Below are 19743 nucleotides of genomic sequence, written 5' to 3' on the forward strand. Positions count from 1 at the left end.
TTGGAAAGAGTTCGGAGGAGAGAGAGAGAGAAGCGATTCGGCCTCTAGAAACATAACACGCAGGGAAGTGTTGGAAGAAGTGAGATTCGTTACTCCCTCTAGAGAAGATAAGACTGAAGAGATAACAACCTTCAGGGTTAGGCACTTGTGGGCTGCACCCGCAGGGCCGCGGGAGCCTCCTCACCTGGAGAAGGGGAGTTACGCGGGGCGTCAGGTAGGGGATTCACGAGGGGTCCCCGGACACGCCGCACCCCCCAACCCGCAGAACAGTCCCGCATCTGCTGGGCGCGGCTAGGGCCGGGCTAGTCCTGCCTCGGGACCTCCGCCCTCCTCCCCCTCTTCCGCGGGGGGTGGGGGGTAGTGGCTTGCCCCACACTTCCTGCGGACGATCCTCTCTTTGTCTTTGTCGCTTCAAAAACCGCCCCGCGCCAGCCCAACACTCACCTCAGGCCCGGCCGCCTGCAGCTGCCGCGGCCGCGCTCGCAACGAAGCCCCACCCCCACCTCAGAGGGACCGCGGCAGCTCCAGCTCGGGGGGGAGGAGCCCGGCGCTGCCCCGCCCCCCCGCGCCCAGCGCTTCGAACCCGCCAATCCCCGGCGCGCTGCTCGCCGCGGTTCTCACAGCCGGGGGATCCGCCTCCCCTGCGCCGGGATCAAGGCGGCCAACGGCTCCCTGAGCCGCCCCCGGCTGCGCTCTGCGCATGCGTCGAATGTATTTCCCTGCCTGCCGGGGGGGGTGGTCCAACTCCCGTCCCGGAAACCCGCATCATTCGCTCTGGCCAATAGGAGCGCGGGGCAGGGGGGGAGGCTGAACGGGGGCGGGGCCAGGTCTCCCTCAGGGGCGGTAGGAACAGCTGAGGCGCAGCTCTGATAGTTTCGGGGTAGGAGTACGCCCCGGCCCCGCGCGGCAGCCGCCAGCAGGGGCGGGGTGGGGTGGGGCGGCGGTGCTGGGTTACAGCGGGTGTAACCAGAGGCAGCCCCCGAGTAACCCGGCACCACGGTTGCTGGAGCGAGGGCAGGGACTGCTCGGTTGCGGGGTGGGGGATGAGGCGCCAGTCGTGCGCGGGGAAAGCAGGACGAGCCGCGGGGATAGCGGTAGGGGCCCGGGCCGGTCGGCGCAGCCTCCCCGCTGCCTCGAGAGAAGCTGGGAAGTAAGTTGGTGCCTGGCCTGACACACAAAAGCGCGGGGGGGAGGGGGGCTGGCGCGGAGTGAGGGAGAGAAATTAATCCGCCCGCCGCAGGTCACTGCCGTGTCCCCTTTGTAGCTGTCACTCCCCCCCCCACACCCATCTCTCCCTTCTTGCGTCTCTGCTCGAGAAAAGGGCTCACAGCAGCTCCAGAGTGACTCCGGGGTGCGGCAGGGAGACATGCACCTGCTTTGCGTCCGCGTACCCTGCTGGACGCAGCCTGGAGGACTTTCCTACCACAGCATCAACACAGCGGTCACCAGGACGGAACCTGTGTTGCTAGGTGCTGCATGCAGATGCCTAGGAAAATGCTTTGCTCCAAAGCATAAAATTGAAGTCAGTGGTGAAACTGAGCATTCTTTTTGAAAATCCCTCCTGAAATGCTTCCAACCAATGCTGCAGAAAGAAATGGGGCTTGTTGGGTGAATTTTGCCCTTATTTTGCCTATCCCATCATTTGTCAAGTTTGCTAAGTTGGGACGTGGCATATTCCCAGAATCCTTTTAAAAGTATTGGCAGAGAGTAAACCTCTCAGAGTTAGAACATGTGATTATCAAAAGCTGAGGTAGCTCCTAACTGTCTCCATTTCTTTCTAGTGCCGCAACTCATTTCTTTCTGTCTCTGTTCATGGGTGTACAGTGTCCTTTGGCACTCCATAAATAACAATACTTACAGAGGTGAAAATAATAATATAAAGTATAAATGAAATTAAAAAGGCTTTTTATTTCATACAAATTAGAGAAGCAATTTTTTTTTTACCAACGACAAACCACTCTGCATCCATAGGAGTTTAACAGTAATTCAGAATGTAATTGTCTCAGTATTTCTCTGTATCCTTTCTCTGGTCCAGGTTCTGTCTGCCTTTGCTAACAAGGAGCAATTTAAAGATGGCTACTTCTTCTCCAAAGACTGTTGCAGGGTAGGGGCAGAGAGGGGAGGCCTGAGTAGAAGCCTGCCTACACAAGCTCTAAGCCACCCAGTGAATCCTAAACATTAGGGAAATCCTCAGCCGGCCAGTTAAGCTGTTTTTATGCTTATAGCGTGGACAGGAATTAGTCCTTTGTATAGGAAAAACACAGATCAATGTTATTCTTGCCTAGATCTTGTTAAATATAAAGTAGTTTTATAAACATTATGTACTATTCCTGGCCCCATTACCAAGTTAGTCTGTTTTGATTCAATTTGTAAATGCTAGGGGTGGATTAATTAACAAGGACCAACTAACTTGGTGCTGTAGGGTATAGGTCTGATTCTCCTCTTTTCCCACTGATTTGATTTTTGTTTAAATTATATTGGATTCAGCACAGTTGATCCAGTTTTGTACCTGAGTAAAAGAGAATTGGGCTCCTCATGTGCATGTCTCCCACTAAAGACTACTGGCAATTTGTATGGAGATGTACTGCAGGCCATGATCTAAAATGTATGCTTTGCCTAGGTATGGTTCTAATGTACATAAAGACCATCCTAACTTCTCATATTTTACAGAATCTGATACATGCAGTAATACAAAAGCTGACGCGAAATGTACATGAAAGCTGACAGTCAGTGAAATTCTTATGGCATATTATCAAAGTGGACCAACCAGGAAGGGTAGAAGCAGGCAATCTGACTGGATGAAAAACTCAGCAAATAACATAGTCTTAGACAAGTGTGACTATTCTGGGGATGCAACTGATGAGGAGCAAGAAGACTTACCTTATGATGGAGACTTGGAAAGAACCTACAGACACATCAGTGATTCAGATAACTTGAAGGATTGTACACTTATCGAAAAGAAATCTGATAATTGTTTACAGTTAACCTATTCTGAAGTTAGCAACCATGTAAAAGAGACGAATTATAAAATGCAACGGGTACCTCAAGAAAAGGTGTTTCCTTACCATCCACCTGCTACAAGGGCAAATGGAATTAAAATTGAAATGACAAGAGATGCTTTAGTGAGTGGAACATCTTTTGAGAAGGAATTAACAGTTGGAGTGTTCAGTAGCCCAGTTAGAAATGAATGTTTCACCAACTCAAAAATTTCTGACGTTCTTTTGCATCATTTTTCCAAAGAAGAGCTATTGAGTACAAACCGTTTAATTGATTGTGAGACTATCCCAGAGACCTCTCTTACTGAAAGTGTTGATGAAGCTATCCTGAATAAAATGAGGATTTCAGAATGCACTAAGCCCACTTTACTAGCAGAAGCACAGGCAAAGTCCTTTGAAGAAAAAAATTTCATAAAGCAAGAAAAAACATTTGAAGCTGTTCACAAAGATAACAATTTACTAGATGAAAATAAATTTGTTATAGAAAAGGGAGCTACTTCTCATTTTGATGAGGGAGAGCATATACAGAAGAATTCCCAATCAGTTACTGGGACTGAGGATACAAACAGTTTTCAAAACACAAGAAAAGAGCATGCATATCAAGAAAGTCTGTTTGAGAGAACAGTGTCATCCCATGAGTTTAAATATGGCCAAGGCCAAGTTCATTATTGCCTTCCTGATGTTTCTAAAGTTGCTTCAAAAGTTAAAATACCAAAAGGAAATAACAATAATAAATCAATTCCCATAATAAAAAAACCCAAACCCTCCCCCAATTTGCTTGTGAAATCATCAGTTGTGAAAAATGTTTTAGAAACTATGAATTATTTTGATTCTAGTGAAGTAAAGATTCAAGAAAAGGAAATGCATATTCCTGAACTAGGGCAACAGCTAGAGGTAAATGAGATCTTTTCAGATAGCTGGCTAGAATTTCATAAAATATTAATGTCAGTGGAAATTAAGTGCAGTGTTCTGCAAAGCTTAACACAAGTCATTCTTTATGCAAACAGTCCTCCAGTAGCCAGCAATTCTATTAATTTAAGAATTAATTGCGTGAGTAAAGAGTTTCAGGACTGGGCTTTTAGGCTATAGCTTTAATTAAAAGAAACCTTTTATAAGATCACAGAATATCTCTGTGATTCATAATTTAAATGTTTCCTGTTAAAGTGCTGTGAAACTGCTTATAGTCAGTTTAATTTTTTGATTCCCAAACCTTTGCAAAATATTGTGTTTCTAACTCCTGTTAGTGTTGCTCTGCCTCTGGCCTGTGGAACTGTGTTTTCCCACCCGTGGCCACAGGTCTGGAAATTTTGCAGCAGGGGAGCAGTGGCAGCATTTATTGCTGCTCCTCTACTGCCAAACTCCTGTGCCTGTGGGGAATCCCACAGGCTGGATGATGTGGCTCTGTATTCTAGATCCTGCCAGTATGCAGTTTCAGTCTGTGGCCTAGCAGTATTGGGCTGACACTGCCAGATTTGGGGTGCAGGATCTGGCTTGCAAACTGGCCCTGTACCATTCATCAAGCTCACAGGGCTGGAAGTCTGAATACCACTGGGATAGTAGATTTACACTTTTAGGATTTAAAACAATAATTAAAAGTATATGTTAATAGTGTGCCTGATCTTGATTCTATGTAAGCCATTGGTGGTTTGGTTGTTGCCCCTTTAACTCCCCAAACCGTTTTTGTGATGACCTTTATTGACTTACTGTGGGTCCCTTTTTAAATTACTTAGTCCAGTATTTTAGGATTTCCTTTATTATTGTAAACAGCAGTTCATTTAAAAGTCACTTTGCATATGCAGCATCTGCCTTTGGGACTACTCATGCATAAATCTGGTCTTTTTTTCTTTGAAGGATTAGTACCTTAGTGTATAAATGTATTAAATATGTATTGCAACACAGTAATAACTGTTTCCCTTTACTTTGGATGAATGCAAGATGCTGACAAAACAGGCCGAAACTCAGAATCATATTGATCATCTGAGATTTGATTATAAGGTAAATCTATCAGAATATTATAAAACTGAATACATTTTTCAAGAGACTTTTAGCATCTTATTTTTTTCTCTAAGAGTGATAGGAAGTGCACAGTCTACTAAACAACTTACCACTACTCTTCTTGTTTGTACATATTCTTTGGAGACATGTTTGGCAACATAAGAGATTTAGGTGTTTAACACTGTACAATGGGAGTAGCAAATAATGTCTCATAAATGTACCACATGATTACCACTTAGATTTGTATTCTGCTCTATGAATATGGATATTTTAAATGCATATACCTGATACGTCTCAATATGTTAATTAAAGAAAATACCTTTTGTACATTGCTTGTTTCTAATTAACCATTCCTAATTAATTTCTGCACAGATATACAGTATTAAAACAGTTTTCAAGTTTATTTATATAGAAAGTCATTCTTATTTTTTTAAAGACCTTTTTATATATTCTTAACAGAGATATCCTCCTGCAGAGTCTCCTAATCCAAACTTTGCCATTCACTCAGGAGGTAAGGGGATATTTTCTGAAGTATCTATATTTCATTCTCTAGCTATTCTGTACAACCTATACTTGGTTTGTCCTAAGTAGCTTTGTAAGTGGTTGAATTTATGTCAGTTTTGCAAATAACATAGGTTCTTCATTTTACATGGGTATGACTGATTTATGTTTATGTTATGTAATCAGGGAAGCTTTATCTGGAAATTTCAGCTGATACTTTATCCTCTATTTTTATGATGTTATGTAGGATTACAATCTGGGAGAATTATCACAGCATTACCATCACCTGGTGCAGCAGGAGAAATACATTGTTTAAATCTTAACTTGTTGCAAAAAACAACAGAAGGAGAAAAGATGTCTCAAATGCTAAAGGAACAAACAGAACAACTGAGAGCTGAAGTAATATATATGAAAGAGCTTTATTAAAAGTCTGTTTGATGCTGATGCTCATATATTTAGTTGCTTAGAAAGTCTGCAATGATATATTAAAGTTACCAATTTTCTGTTGAAGGTTGAAGATTTTTATAAATGTGTAACACAGGCCCCATCTTCACAAGATCATTGTCTGGTAAATTCACGTTTTTAATGTTTTTCAGTTATTTGAAATGTGCTTTAAATGGCATTAGATTTATAAGTATGGTAACTTCACTTTTTCATTAAGTCATATTATATTGGTAATGAAACATTTTTTGCTGTATCCCTGGAAAAATTACTGTAGTATAAAAAATGCCAAGATCAAAATTTGAATTTTCATTAAGTATTTACATTCCCTAAACCGGTTGTGCTCAACCTCTGGCCCATGGAGCTGTCATCCACCCTATGGGGCTTCCTGTGAGTCTGGAAATTTGATGGCAGAGTTGCGGCAATTAATGCTGCCATCTCTCACCCCGCAAATCAACCCCAGATGCTGACCCTGCACATGGGATCAGGCCCACGGATCAACCCTGGACCACTTGTTTGCCCCGCAGTCGAGAGAGACTGAGCATCACTGCTCTAAATTATTACAAAAATCTCAACCTGAAACTGTTTATGAAGACCCTTAGTCAAATTGTTATGGAAGTTATTGGAAATTTTGTCTGAGCAAGACCTTATGAATAGATAGGGCAACTTATGCCCATAAGAAGCTTTTGGTGAAATCAGTAGTGAAACTATTTTGTTCAGTAGTAATATAATTAGGCTTATAATGTAGATCAATACAAATACACATTGGTAAATAAGTAATTTCAAAATGAATTACCTTTTACTTGTTAAGGTGTTAAAGCAATTAAAGGGATACCTTGATGCATTGGAACGGAAATATGTAGCCACTAGAGAGGAACATCGTGGTTTACAGCTACAGAATTACAAGCACAACCCCATAAGTGTGGGCGAGTTTGATCCTGACAGGTGAGAGATATGGCTACTAAACAGTACGTGTACTTGTTTGTGTTCCCATTATCTAAGCATCTTATAAACATTAATTAATTTACCCTCACAAAATTCTTGTCAAGTAAAGATGTATTGTCCTTGTTTTATGTATGAGAAAGTGAGTATGGCTAAATGATTTGACAAAGTTACGAACATGTTAGAGTGATGTTATAGCGTTATGGTCCAGGAAACATGTAAGAGGCACGAATTTCTTAGCATGGTATGTTTTATTGGACTAATTGCATAGTTGGGATAGAGTTAGATAGTCTTTTGAATGCAAGACATTCTTCATCAGATTAAGACTATGTTGCATTCAGAAACTTGTCTAATTCTATTTGAGCTATGTAATTGGTCCAATAAAAGATACCACAGTAAGAAATCCATGCCTCTTAGCAAAGTTACATATGGACTCTGTAGCAGAAATGGAAACTGACACCTGATCTCCTGAGTCTCTGGTCTCTGTCTTACGCTTATAATATGAACCCTCTCTGAGAGAGAGAATTCGAACCTTTAAAACTGGGAAATTATGCTTATTGATTGCTATAAAGTGTTTTGAGACCTACTATAATTGCTTTTTTAAACACAATCAGATCTCAAGTCACTTAAACATACCATATTTACTTGTATCTAACACAGCTTTGATTTTAAAGTGATCTTCCCCCCAAAAAATTAGATTCACTACAGGGAAAATTATAAATGTTATAATATTCCATGTATAGAACCTAATTAGTGGAAGGTTGCCTTAAATTCATCCCCCTAGTGCTGTGGTTTGGAAAGCACCGGCTCCCTATGACTGCCCTCTATGTGTCCCCCTGCTGCCTGCCTTTGCCTCTTGCTACCTGGCCCCTCTGCCTATCCCTCACTCCCTGCCCACCCAGCCCCTGTCCCATGTGCCTGCCCCCCACCCTGTCCCTCTGCCTCTTGTTCCCTGCAAGCAATACCTTCCTCCCACTACTCCCTCCTCCTCCCCCACTTACTTTCTGCTCCAGCTCCAGGGCAATCAGCAGCAGCCCAGCTTTGGAGAAGTAACAGCAGCTCCTAGTTGGACCAGGTTCAGGTTGGAGGGACTAGAGTTTGAGCAAAAGCTAACGGGGGAGTGGCAGCTGGAATGGGGGGAGCACAGGGTGGGGGGCAGACTGTAGGTGGGAGTAGGGGATGGGGTTGCAGGCACAGCCATGGGACACAATGGACGGGGGAACAGGCTGCAGGTCCTGTCCCCCATCTTGGAGTCTACCCCAGTGTGCCCCCTCCCCACCAAAAAAGTCATTCCAGCCCGGGGCAGGTGAGGGCTCAGCTCTGTCTTCAGCACTAGGCCAGACTGCAAGCTGAGCTGCCACCTGCCCTGGGCCAGTACTCAAATCCAAGAAGTTTTTTTTCCCTTCTGTGTAGTTTGGAGGGAAATCTCATCTTGCCTTTGGGTAAATATGGTATTTAAGTATTGCTCAACATTGCTGTGGGTGGCTCCTGTGTATCTTGCTGCCCGTGGGAATTTTTGGTTCTGAATTAAGCAGTAGCCTCTACCTTCAGTGTATATAAAGAACTTAAGGAAGGGATTATCAGAAGTGAGCATGTTTATCAGACTGGCCAGGAGTGAAGGGATTAGATACCTAAGTGTGCACCTAGATGACACATGGAGAAAGGCACTTCCCAGTGCATTGGATGCTCTGCTACAAGCCGTTTCCTGGAGTTAAACTATTAAAACATACCCTAACAGCTAAAATCCTGTTTGCCTTGTGCTTATGCTCAGTACTTCTCTAATACTAGCCCTAGTTTTTATATCACTTCAGACATTCTACTGCCCCTCTGTTTATCAGTGGCCTCTGACCCTCCTGGTGCAAGGGTTAGCAGATAAAAGGTGCTTAGTGTGCTCTAAGAGTGATTACAGGATTGAGTCCAGTGATGAACCGTGCATCATTTGAAAACAGCAGAACGTTAGTTTGAACTAGGGCTTTGAGCTACTTGTGTTGGTGTTGTTCCACACTTAACCAGAGCAGCTTTGCAACCACTGCTAGACAAAAACCTTTGGTGCCAATGGAGTCAGCCTACAGCCGAGTTGAACTTCTGAAAATGTCAGTAGTGCCAAAATGGTGTACTTCAGTACTTAAAGAGGCAGATACGTTTCTAAATGCCTTTACAGATCTCAGCCCAAACTTTTTTTGGCTAAAATTTAGTTTAGTTTAGAAAGGTAATGGCAAATTGCAGTGCTTAATTCTATGCTGGAAAGAAGTCTGTCAAAATACATTATTAAATAACTTTATTTATATCCTAGTCAAAACTTTTCAATATTCAGAATACAACTATGCTGTATTTAATATGCTAAGAAATTGATAATACCTTATGTATCCTAGTTATAATTAATGTATTACTTGTACTAGAGACACACTGTAATCAATATGTTTATTCAAGTACTTCAGAAGATTTCATTAAATATATTTTGAATTATGGTTTTGTTTTATAGATGGTGACCACTTTCTTTTCACCTTGGTATTTCAGTGAAGAATAAAAACAGTTTATTGAAGTGGTGATTATAATATTTTGTGTTTTGTATTTTGGGTTTAGAAAGGTGGAGGGAGAAATATTTAGGCTTGGAATGCTGCTTGAAGATGTGCAAGAGAAAATGGATGATAACTTGTGCAGTCGATGTCCCTCTTCACTGATAAGGCTTCCAACATCTCCTTCACTCTCTGCATGTGAATCCGTGGTTTCATCTTGTTCTGTTCCTCCTGAGGTGACTCCTCAAGTCTTGCAATTTAGGGATCAGATTCTTTTTTCAGTTACACAGGGACAAAACCCATTAACTTCAAGGGCGTCCAGAAATGTGTATAGTGGAACTAATTATCTGAGTCTTTTAATTATCTCATTAGTCATGTTGTTGAAAATCTAAATGCGACTATAGCTTTGGTAAAACTAACTCCAGTGGGAAAGAAATGAAATATGCTTTCAGATTCACAAAAAGACAATTAAAACTTTTGAAAATGTGAGTTTCTCTCTTTGCAAATTGTTACAATTTAATTAAGAAAACATGAAAATAAAGACTCTGCTTGCACAAGATTCACAAAAATCAGTTTGCTTGCAAATATGGTAGCATTTTGACTTGGATTATAAAATTGTAAAGAAATGTAACTGCTTCCCATAGTTCCACATTTAACCAAATAATAGATCACTAAATGCTTTCAAACTATGTTAATCGCTTTTAATGCCATCTGAATTTAAGAGTCCTCCTCTGAAACGTAAAGGGTAGAACTACTGAGTATATAATGAATCACTAGAGACTGTAGAAACAAAATACGTGGGCACGTACTGTAATTTTTAAGGTGTCTATAAACTGGTTACTTTGACAGAGTGAATTAGTCTCAAGCATTAGTGATCCTCCAGGAAGGAGAGCTACTGAAGTGAACTTCCTTGATAACAAGAAGGATGAGAGCACAAAAAAAAGTTGGGCAACTGAGATGACCCTAGAGAAAAACTGTCTGCTTTCTTTATATAATGACAATTGGGATCCTTTCACTCAAGTGTAAGTATACATTTATGGGGTGAGGCTTGATCAAGTATCCTCTGAAGTGAGAAGACTTATTTGGGATGTCAGATCACACAACCAGAAGTCTTGATTATCATCATAGAAATTCCAGATTGAAAATGCTTACTGTTTGAGCTATTTCAACTATAGTACCAGGGCAAGATTATGTATTATAGTTGTTTTGCAGTAGTTTGCATTATAGAAGAGAGGTCAGTATTCAAAATAACTGTCAGTCATTATCAAACAGATCAGCAAAGGCTCTACCACATTAAGTCCTCCTGTTTCAGAGAACCAGGAGGTAATGATATCACTGATGTTACAAGAAACAACGTTTTTAAATTGAAATTTGTTTTTCCCCCCTAGTCAGTTAAGATTACAAGAGAGAGATGCATCTGCCTATGAACAAGATACTCAGCCTCTGGAAGAAGCGAGATTACTAGCAAATAACTCTTCAGATGTAATGGTACAAAGTCTACTTCTATGACTAAGTGGATTGGATTGAGCATGACTATTTTATGCAAGGCCTAACTTAAGTAGATGATATTTAATTGTCCCAGTGTTACGGCAGTTTGACTGTTGTTGTCCTGAGGTAGTATGTTATCACAACATTGCCATACTGACTGCTAAGTAAGACAATCCAAACTGAAGAGCAGATTCTGAGAGTTTTGCTGTCTGAGATTGTGAAACAAACATGATGGGTGGGTGTAGTTTCCCTCGGGGAAAAAAGTGTTTGCTTGTGTCGTAACCTGCTTTCTCTGGTGGTTTGGTGTTCAGGGGGAAAGCACACAAAAGACGGCTTAGTTTTAAATGGGATTATTTGGGCCATTTGTTAAAGTCTTTGACTGAAAAAACATTATCCCATGCCAGATCTTTTGAAAGTTACTCTAAAAGTCATTTCACCTCTTGTGTTCTTATGTAAGCAATAGATATTATGTACAAATGTGGTGCAGTCATAGAATCATAGAAAGTTAGGGTCTGAAGGAACTTCAGGGTCATCTAGTACAACCCCCTGCTCAAAGCAGGACCATGTCCTAACTAGATCATTCAGCAAGGGTTTTGTTGAGCCAGGCCTTAACCTCCAGGGCTGGGGAGATTCAACCACTTTTCTAGGTAACCTGTTTCGGTGCTTCACCACTCTCCCAGTGAGAGAGGTTTTTTCTAATATCTAACCTAAACTTCCCTCGCTACAACTTGAGACCATTGTTCCTTTTTCTGTCATCTGTCACCACTGAGAAATCTAGCTCCATCCTCATTTGGAACCATCCTTCAGGTAGTTAAAGCCTGCTATTAAATCCCCCCTCAGTCTTCTCTTCTGCAAACTAAATCAGCCCAATTCTCTCAGTCTCTCATAAGTCATGTGTCCCAGCCCCCTAACCATTTTAATTGCCCTCCACTGGGCTCTCTCCAATTTGTCCACATCCTTTCTATAATGGGGGGGGGGGGGCAAAACTGGACACAGTACTCCAGATGTGGCCTGACCAGTGCAGAAGAGAGGAATAATTACTTCTATCGACCTGCTGGCAACACTCCTATTAACGCAGCCCAGAATGCTATTAGCCTTCTTGGCAACAAGAGCATACTGTTGACTCATATTCAGCTTACTATCCACTAGAGCCCCCACATCCTTTTCTGCAGAGCTGCTGCTTAGCTAGTTGACCCCCAGCCTGTATTGGTGTGTGGGACTCTTCCATCCTAAGGGCAGGACTTTGCACTTGTCCTTGTTGAACCTCCTGAGCTTGCTTTTGGCCCAGTCCTCCAATTTGTCTAGGTCACTCTGAATCCTAGCCCTACTCTCCAGCCTATCTACTACACCCCCAGGTTGGTGTCATCTGCAAACTTGCTGAGGGTACACTCCATCCCATCTTCCAAATAGTTAATAAAAGATACTGAACAAAACTGGCCCCAGGACTGAACCCCAGGGCACTCCACTTGATACCAGCTGCCAGCTAGTCCTCAAGCCACTGATCACTACCTTGTTGAGCCTGATGATCCAGCCAGCTTTCTGTGCACCTGACAGTCCATTCATCCAACCCATACTTCCTCAGTTTGCTTGCAAGAAGGCTTTGGGAGACGGTATCAAAAGCCTTGCTAAAGCTGACATATATCACATCCATTGCTTTCCCTGCATCCACAGAGCCAGTCGCCTCATCATAGAAGGCAGTCAGGTTGGTCAGGCATGGCTAGCCCTTGGAGGAAAAGAAAGTGATCAGAAGCAGTCAGCATAGATTCACCAAGCGCTTTGAAATGGATTACTTGAGGACCTGCTTCATGGTTCTTCCAGGGACAGAGGTGAGGCTGACTGTAGTTTCTTTTATCCTCCTCCTTCCCCTTCTTAAAGATGAGCACTATATTTGTGCTTTTCCAATCATCTGGAACCTCCCCCAGTCACCGTGAGCTTTCAGAGATAATGGCCAGTGGCTCTGCAGTCACATCAGCCAACCCCCTCAGCACCCTCAGACGCATTGCATTTGGCCCCATGGACTTGTATACGTCCAGCTTTTCTAAGTACTCCATAACCTGTTTTTTCACTGCCCTACTCACCTTCTCCTCAAACTGTGCTGCCTAGTGCAGTAGTCTGGAAGCTGACCTTGCCTGTGAAGACCAAGATAAAAGGCATTGAGTACTTAAGCCTTTTCTTCCTCATTTATCCCCAAGTTGCCTCCCACATTCAGTTAGAGACCCACTTTCCCTGACCTTCCTCTTGTTGGTAACATAATTGTAGCAACTCTTCATGTCCCTAGCTAGCTGCAACTCCAATTGTGCTTTGGCCTGATTTCATCCCTGCATGACTGAGCAATACTAATATCCTCCCTAGTCATCATCCCACCCATCAGTTCCCTGAGGGAGTCAATGTCTGCTTTTCTGAAATCCAGGGTCCATATTTTGCTGCTCTTTCTTCCTTTTGTCAGGATCTTGAACTCAATCCTCTGGTGCCCACGTTGCCACTTCTACATCCCTCATCCCCCAACAATTCTTCTGTGTTTGTGAGTGCAGGTGAAGAAAAGCATGGCTCCAACACTCCAAAAACTTCCTGTATTTCCTGTGCACTGCTATATTGCCCTCCATGAGAACCATGGCTTGTGACCTGAAAACTTCTGCTAGTTGTCTGAAGAAAGCCTCATCTACCTGGTCTGGTGGTCTATAGCAGACACCCACCACAGCATCACCCTTGTTGCTCTCCCCTCTAGCCTTAACCTAGAGACTTTAAACAGGCCTATATCCTGTTTCATACTGGAGCTCTGAACAATCATGTAGCTCTTCTACATATACAGCAACTCCTCCTCTTCTCAGTTTGTACCCATCCATGACAGTGCTCCAGTCATGCAAGCTATCCTACCAAGTCTGTTTATTCCAACTGCATTGTAGTTCCCTGACTGTGCAAGGGCTTCCAGTTCTTCCTGCTTGTTTCCCAAGCTTTGTGCACTTGTGTACAGACATTAGAGGTAAGTAGCCAATTGCCACACTGTCTCAGGAGGAATAGGAGGCCTTGCCTGTTGCCCCCTCCTCCTTATGTTTCTTCCAGGTGTCCCACTTACCTCAGGGCTTTGGTCTTCATCTCCCAGTGAACCTATTTTAAAGCCCCCCTCACTAGGTTAGCAAGCCTGTCTGCAAAGATGCTCTTTCCTCTCCCTCAGGTGGATCCCATCTCTTCCTAGCAGTCCTACTAGTTGTTCTTGAAACAACATCCCATGGTCTAAGTAGAATCCCTGCTGGCACCACCACCTGCACACCCATGCATTGATCTGCCAGATGTGTCTACTCCTACCAGGGAGCTTCCTCTTGACCAGAAGGACAGAGAACACCAAGTGTGCCCCTGTCCCCTTCACCTTTGCACCCAGAGTCCTTTTACATAAACCAGAATTGTGAGTACATGGTAAAACAAATTGAAGGTAACTGATGGCATGAAAAAGTATTGCTGAAGCTACAGAAAGATATTGAAATAAATAAATATTGCTTACATTATACTTGAGATGAACACAACAGTGCAGATAATTGTGTCTTAAGTACTATGCGTTCTTTGTGATGCAGCAATGCTTCCTTATACCCGAGGCAGAAAATGGGGTTAGAGGGCTAGAACTTCATAGGCAGCCTATGTTAAGTTACAACCATACTACTGATCAAGGAAAAACTGAAGGGTAAGTAAGCATTTCATGTATTTTACTAATTGCAAATATTCCTAAATGCTTGTGCATATTCATAGGTAATTATTTATACTCTAAATGTGTTTGTACAGTGACTCTCTGAAATTTAAGTAGTTGCAATGGCCTTATCTTACAGTAAAGGTGGTTGCTTTTGAGTATACAGGAGCCAAAGGGAGGAGCTGGTAGCAAAAATCATCATCCTGATGCACAGGCAGTTAACCACACTCAGTGAAATTCTGATGTTAGTGAAAAAACATTAAAACTCTCACCTACAACAGAGACATGATTTCACTCAGTAAATTGCTTCCTAGTCCAGGAGAGCTATCCAAGGCTTAAATTCTATTTGCATATTACTGTAAAGGGCATAAGTAAATCATAGGTTTTCTGTGGGCCCTCTACACAGAAATAAATTAATTCCATGGTTAAGTCATGAATTATTTCATTATTTAAAAATATTTAAAACAAAATCCAACATTTAATAGAAGCCAAAGGACTTACCCTAGTAATGACAAATCAAAGGGAAAAGAGCCAGGTATGTATAGTTATACAGAACTGAGCTGAATACTTGATGTCTCTTACTTGTAGAAATTCTCTCTCTTGAAATCTGGTTTAATTTATTCAGCAGTTTAAATTTTAGGCAAATGAAATCTCCATCTAAAGCCAAGCTTTCGAATGTGTGTAATATGGAACACAACACTGTTCATCTAAAAGTGCTGCAAGAGCAAGGTAGGAGCCAGAGCAAAAGGCTGTCAGATTTTTTTCAGGTTATTCAGTGAAAATTATCATTTCATAATTCTGGTAAAAGTTACCCACTATTCAATTAATTTTTCTGTCGTTTCAGGAAATTTAGTTCATCCCTCAAATCACTGTTTTCATAAAATAGTGGAAAACTGTCCAGATGAATGTGAAAATACCATACATCCCAGATTGAAAACACAAGTGTCAAGTAAGGCAAACAGAATACCTTGCTCTTATGTTAAGAAGTGAGTATAAATTGAATATAATCTCTTAAGCAATACAACAAGTTAAGAACATTAAAAATGCTGCGAGTTGGTTAAGGGACTGATTACTTAAACCGTTCCTGGTCATCTTACCATTATTTGTGTGTGTACTTGTCTAGGGCAAAGGCATGCCCAGATGCATGTTTCTGCTCAAACATCTGTGCGCTTTGCTAACATAAAAATGAGTAATCCTTTTCTAAGTTAAACTGAATCAGATCTTATTGCCATGACTCATGCTGCAATTAACAGCTTAGATTTTTTTGTTTAGTTATTACTCAAACTCCTAGGTTTCATCTTGTCCTTCAAAGCTCAGTAATCTTGTTTAGGCATATTTCTCCTTTATGAATCAAACTGTTTTTCCTAAATGAATAAATTAGAAAATGTTAAATGTACATCTTATTACCCATAAAGGTTTTTATCTATTTGTTAAAATCTAATCCTTGTACTGTTTTTAAAAACGTACAGAAGTAAGAACATGGAAAATAGAAAAACTGATGGCAGAGAGTCAGTAAGCAGACAGCATTCAGCCTTCATTCAGGAAAAAGCAATGGATTTAGATTTATCAGATACTAATCTGAGTAAGTAGCAATGGCACAACATCCAGAACTGTGTAATATTGGTTCCTTGTAAGATGCATAGTTACTGTAACATTAACAAGGTCTGCAGAATATGAAGACATGTTTGTGGACCTTTTAAACTTAACACCCACTAGAATGACATTTTTGCATAAACTTCCAACACTGCAACATTTCCAGAATTAGAAGGATACTGATATGCACACGCAAATCTTTGTACACATGCATGCAGATTTTTGTACATGTTCACAACTGTGCTCACACATTCTCAGAGCATGTTTAAAAGATATTGTGGACTTCTTTCAAACTTAACTGGTTAAGCTATTAAATTGAACAGGTTTTAAATGATCATTTGTAGGGTAGTGGCTTTTTATAAGAAACCTCATTCATTATGGCATTCGTTGTCCTACTTGGGGTTGGGAGCATATTGATCCCTCATATCCCACCTTAGCAGTATAGCTCCATTGGACCCACACCATCAGAGACCACCCTGTCTCAGAGTAAGGCAGATGCTGTATCTGTCAGTAGTTTAGTTATGACTGGCATTGGAGTCTGGACAACAGGCGTTTATTTTTGCTGTCAAGTACTACTCTTTGAGAGTACTCTTGTGGCTCGAGTGGTTTTGGGGCCAGTCTCAGTTCCGAGCATGCGGGCTTCCTATTTCTCTGAATTACCTTTGATATCCATTTCTCTGTGATGTCTATATAGAGATTATATAGAAGCACTGGTACTTCTATGGGTAGTACTGTTATGTGAATGAGTTAGAACAAGGCGTTATCTTATTACATTTTCTTTCATGGTCCTCTTCATTTTCAGTGGTTCTACAAAGTGCTCCAATACTTAGCAATTTAAAACACTAACACAAAAACCACATACCCCAGATCTGACTTCAGTAGGACTACCTGCTGGAAGAAGGCTCGTTTTGCTGAACATCTGAGATTTGTCAAAATGGGAACTGAATGCAGATTTTTCAAAGATGTCTTTTGTGTCTTCAGGGAAGTCGCTTAACACGATGAGGCTCAATTCTCTATCTAGAAAGTGGATCTACTTCATACATATGAAGAATATTGAGAAAAGAAATTTATTACATGATAGTGAGGTGCTCTGATCAGATGCTGGTAGAAGCCATAGGGAGACACAGACAGACTAGGTAATGCAGCATGTTATCTGTAACTTTATTTTAGGCATCTTCTGATACAACTTTTGATTTAGGCAGTGATTCAGAAGACATCTCATACTGTGCTTCTTATGATAATTCACCAAGTGATGACTTTATGGAACAGAAGACTAAAAGTTATAAGCCACACCAAACCAAAGGTACATGTGTTGTCAAAACTACTAGAAGGTTTGTACGAAAACTGTGTTTATTGTATCATTTTTCTTACAATTATAACATTACTTATTTTCAGGTTTCAGATGCAACACAGGAAGCAGAGATTGGTTTAAATGTGGAAGCTGCAAAGAATCTATTCAGTCCTGTGCCACGTGTAGAAACAAAAATCTCAGCTCACCTCGTGAGTATAGCGTGTTACTGAAAGACTACTATCCACAAGCAAAGCTTTATGTATTACAGCCTATATCTGTAATGGCAAACGGAAAACCTCAGCTTCCATATAAACAGTTGGAGTTGTATTAATGCCAATGGTCAAGTTGGCTTGACTAATTCAGTATAGTATAGATCTTTCAGGGAAAGATTATGAAATCCACCTTTACATAAATAGTTGCTTGTCCTCTGGCAAGTCCTTATGTAAACCTATGGTCATGAAATATGCATACATTGAGTGTATCCCACAAGCAGTTCAACTCATGAGTATAGTGTGACTAAATATATTGCAACAAAGTAGAATCCCTTTTCAGGTCACACAAGTGCTTCCTAATGTAAGCAACAGACCCTAAAGACACACTTTTTTTTGGTCAGTTACAGTAGTCTCTTCGTGAGACAGGATGGCACCTCATGTTTTCTACCAACATGTTTAAAATATTGAAATCTTAGGTATCACTATGCCAACTACCACTTGCTCTTGGGCCACTGCAGAGTTCTATGAAAAGAAACTAATCTTTTTTTTATTTCAGCTTCTGCCACTGTCCTGTATGATTTTCAACAAGACAGACAGCCTGATTATTTTCAGAAATGTTGATCACTCAAAGCAGTCTTAAAGTCTCTCAACACTCTGGCTTATGTTTCACAGGGAGGAATACTTTAATTTAAGTACCAGTATTTTGAAATATAAAATGCTGTGCAAGTGATGCATAGAATTAATGCATTTGTTATGATTATGCTGTGCTGTCATTAGTTTCCTTTTGCCCTCAGCATCATTACAGTCCAGGGATTGGAGTACAAATATGTGCATCCATTGTCAAAGTAATGAAAGCACCCAGGAATCTATCAAAGATAATACTGGTAAATAATACCACTGACTTAACTGCATTACAATGTTTGGTGTACAGTCTACACAGTAAAAGCACCAACTTTTAAAAGAGATTTTGTGTAGACAGTATATTGAAGTGTACAATACTAAACTGAAATCTAATCAAGGAATGGATTTGTCTAGGAGAAGGGAAGGGAGAGAGCTCAGCGTTTTGAAACACTGTTGGTTGGACAACACAGAAGCAAGCATTGTTACTGGCATGTTTAAAAATGCATCTAGAAAATGGGCTTTATATTTTTATGAAGGATTCTGTGCGCTTCAAAAACTGTGTTTGTAGAATGCCACTTTGATTGGTCACCAGGCCATTTTGTTTTTACTAATTACAGCAAAAGCTTTGTTATCTGCACCCATAGGGAGTGGGGGGTGCCGGATAACAGAATATGCTCGTTAATAGAGGCCCGAACAGGAGTCTTTGCCTGTTTGGGCTGCCGCCCCTCCCGCCACACCTGAGGGACAGGAAGGCAGGCCCTACGCAGGCTGCTATGCCTTGGGCCGTGGGGGCTCAGCAGCGCAGGCTGCTTTACCCTGAGCTGTGGGGACTGAGTGAAACCGGAAGTGCCACAGTGGGCACTTCCAGTTTCGTTGTTACCTTACAAGCCAGCATGCTGGCTTGTAAGGTGCTGGTTAAGGCAGCTTTTACTATATTAAGGAATATCAATCAAGAATAGTCTTGAAGTGTTTTCCACTTTCTGTCTTGGTATCCAAATATTAGGCACTTTACTAACTTAATACCTGAAATATGGGATTTCCTTTTCATTTACCTGCAATAGTTGGAGGACCTCTGGAATCTCTTTAATAGCCTCTTTTCTATGACTAGTAAAGACACTGGTCAGACTTCCACAGTTTATAAACCCCACAAATAATAATGGAGGGAAAGGATTAATGAAAAAAAGACTAATTAAAAGAGCACAGGAAGAACAAAATATATTACGGCTAGACACAATTTGGGCTTTTAAGAAAAACAGCAATGATTTCAAGAGGCATAACATCTTGAATTGGCAGATAAATTTTTCTAGGTATTTTTGTTGGTATTTATTAATTTTATGGGTAAAGCAGAGATGCTTTTTGCACTGCTCCCCATGACCGATTAGAAAAACCTTTAGTTTAATAAATGTTACGTCACAGAACAATCCCCAAAGCAGAGGCTGTAGGATAGCACTTAAAAAAAAAAAAAAAAAAA

The 19743-nt window shown here is 41.3% G+C and overlaps 2 protein-coding genes across 8 annotated transcripts in view; one reads left to right on the top strand and one right to left on the bottom strand.

Annotated features, from left to right (window-relative positions):
• GPSM2 (G-protein signaling modulator 2) overlaps positions 1–487 on the bottom strand; it is a 42120-nt gene extending 41633 nt beyond the window's left edge. Inside the window, exon 1 of one of the 2 annotated variants that reach the window (XM_019502067.1) lies at positions 445–487. The gene's annotated coding sequence lies outside the window, so the exon portion shown is untranslated. The remainder of the gene's footprint in view (positions 1–444) is intronic. The other variant, XM_019502066.1, reaches the window with a different exon arrangement.
• Positions 488–917: 430 nt separating this feature from the next.
• The window catches only part of AKNAD1 (AKNA domain containing 1), a 28385-nt gene continuing 9559 nt past the window's right edge, over positions 918–19743 (top strand). The window contains exons 1-17 of one of the 6 annotated variants that reach the window (XM_019502059.1): positions 924–1150; positions 2671–3890; positions 4932–4991; positions 5451–5502; positions 5740–5891; positions 6004–6060; positions 6745–6878; positions 9459–9627; positions 10241–10413; positions 10780–10879; positions 14446–14552; positions 15196–15284; positions 15400–15541; positions 16025–16137; positions 17347–17451; positions 17544–17648; positions 18446–18535. In XM_019502059.1, coding sequence (XP_019357604.1) covers positions 2742–3890; positions 4932–4991; positions 5451–5502; positions 5740–5891; positions 6004–6060; positions 6745–6878; positions 9459–9627; positions 10241–10413; positions 10780–10879; positions 14446–14552; positions 15196–15284; positions 15400–15541; positions 16025–16137; positions 17347–17451; positions 17544–17648; positions 18446–18535 — 2797 coding nt within the window. In that variant the 5' untranslated portion in view covers positions 924–1150; positions 2671–2741. Of the gene's footprint in view, positions 1151–2670; positions 3891–4931; positions 4992–5450; positions 5503–5739; positions 5892–6003; positions 6061–6744; positions 6879–9458; positions 9628–10240; positions 10414–10779; positions 10880–14445; positions 14553–15195; positions 15285–15399; positions 15542–16024; positions 16138–17346; positions 17480–17543; positions 17649–18445; positions 18536–19743 lie in introns of those variants that run through there. The other 5 variants (XM_019502063.1, XM_019502065.1, XM_019502064.1 and 2 more) reach the window with 5 other exon arrangements.

The sequence above is a fragment of the Gavialis gangeticus genome, unplaced genomic scaffold (genome assembly GCF_001723915.1).
Source record: "Gavialis gangeticus isolate Ggan-Ray unplaced genomic scaffold, GavGan_comp1, whole genome shotgun sequence".
Lineage (NCBI taxonomy): Eukaryota > Metazoa > Chordata > Crocodylia > Gavialidae > Gavialis > Gavialis gangeticus.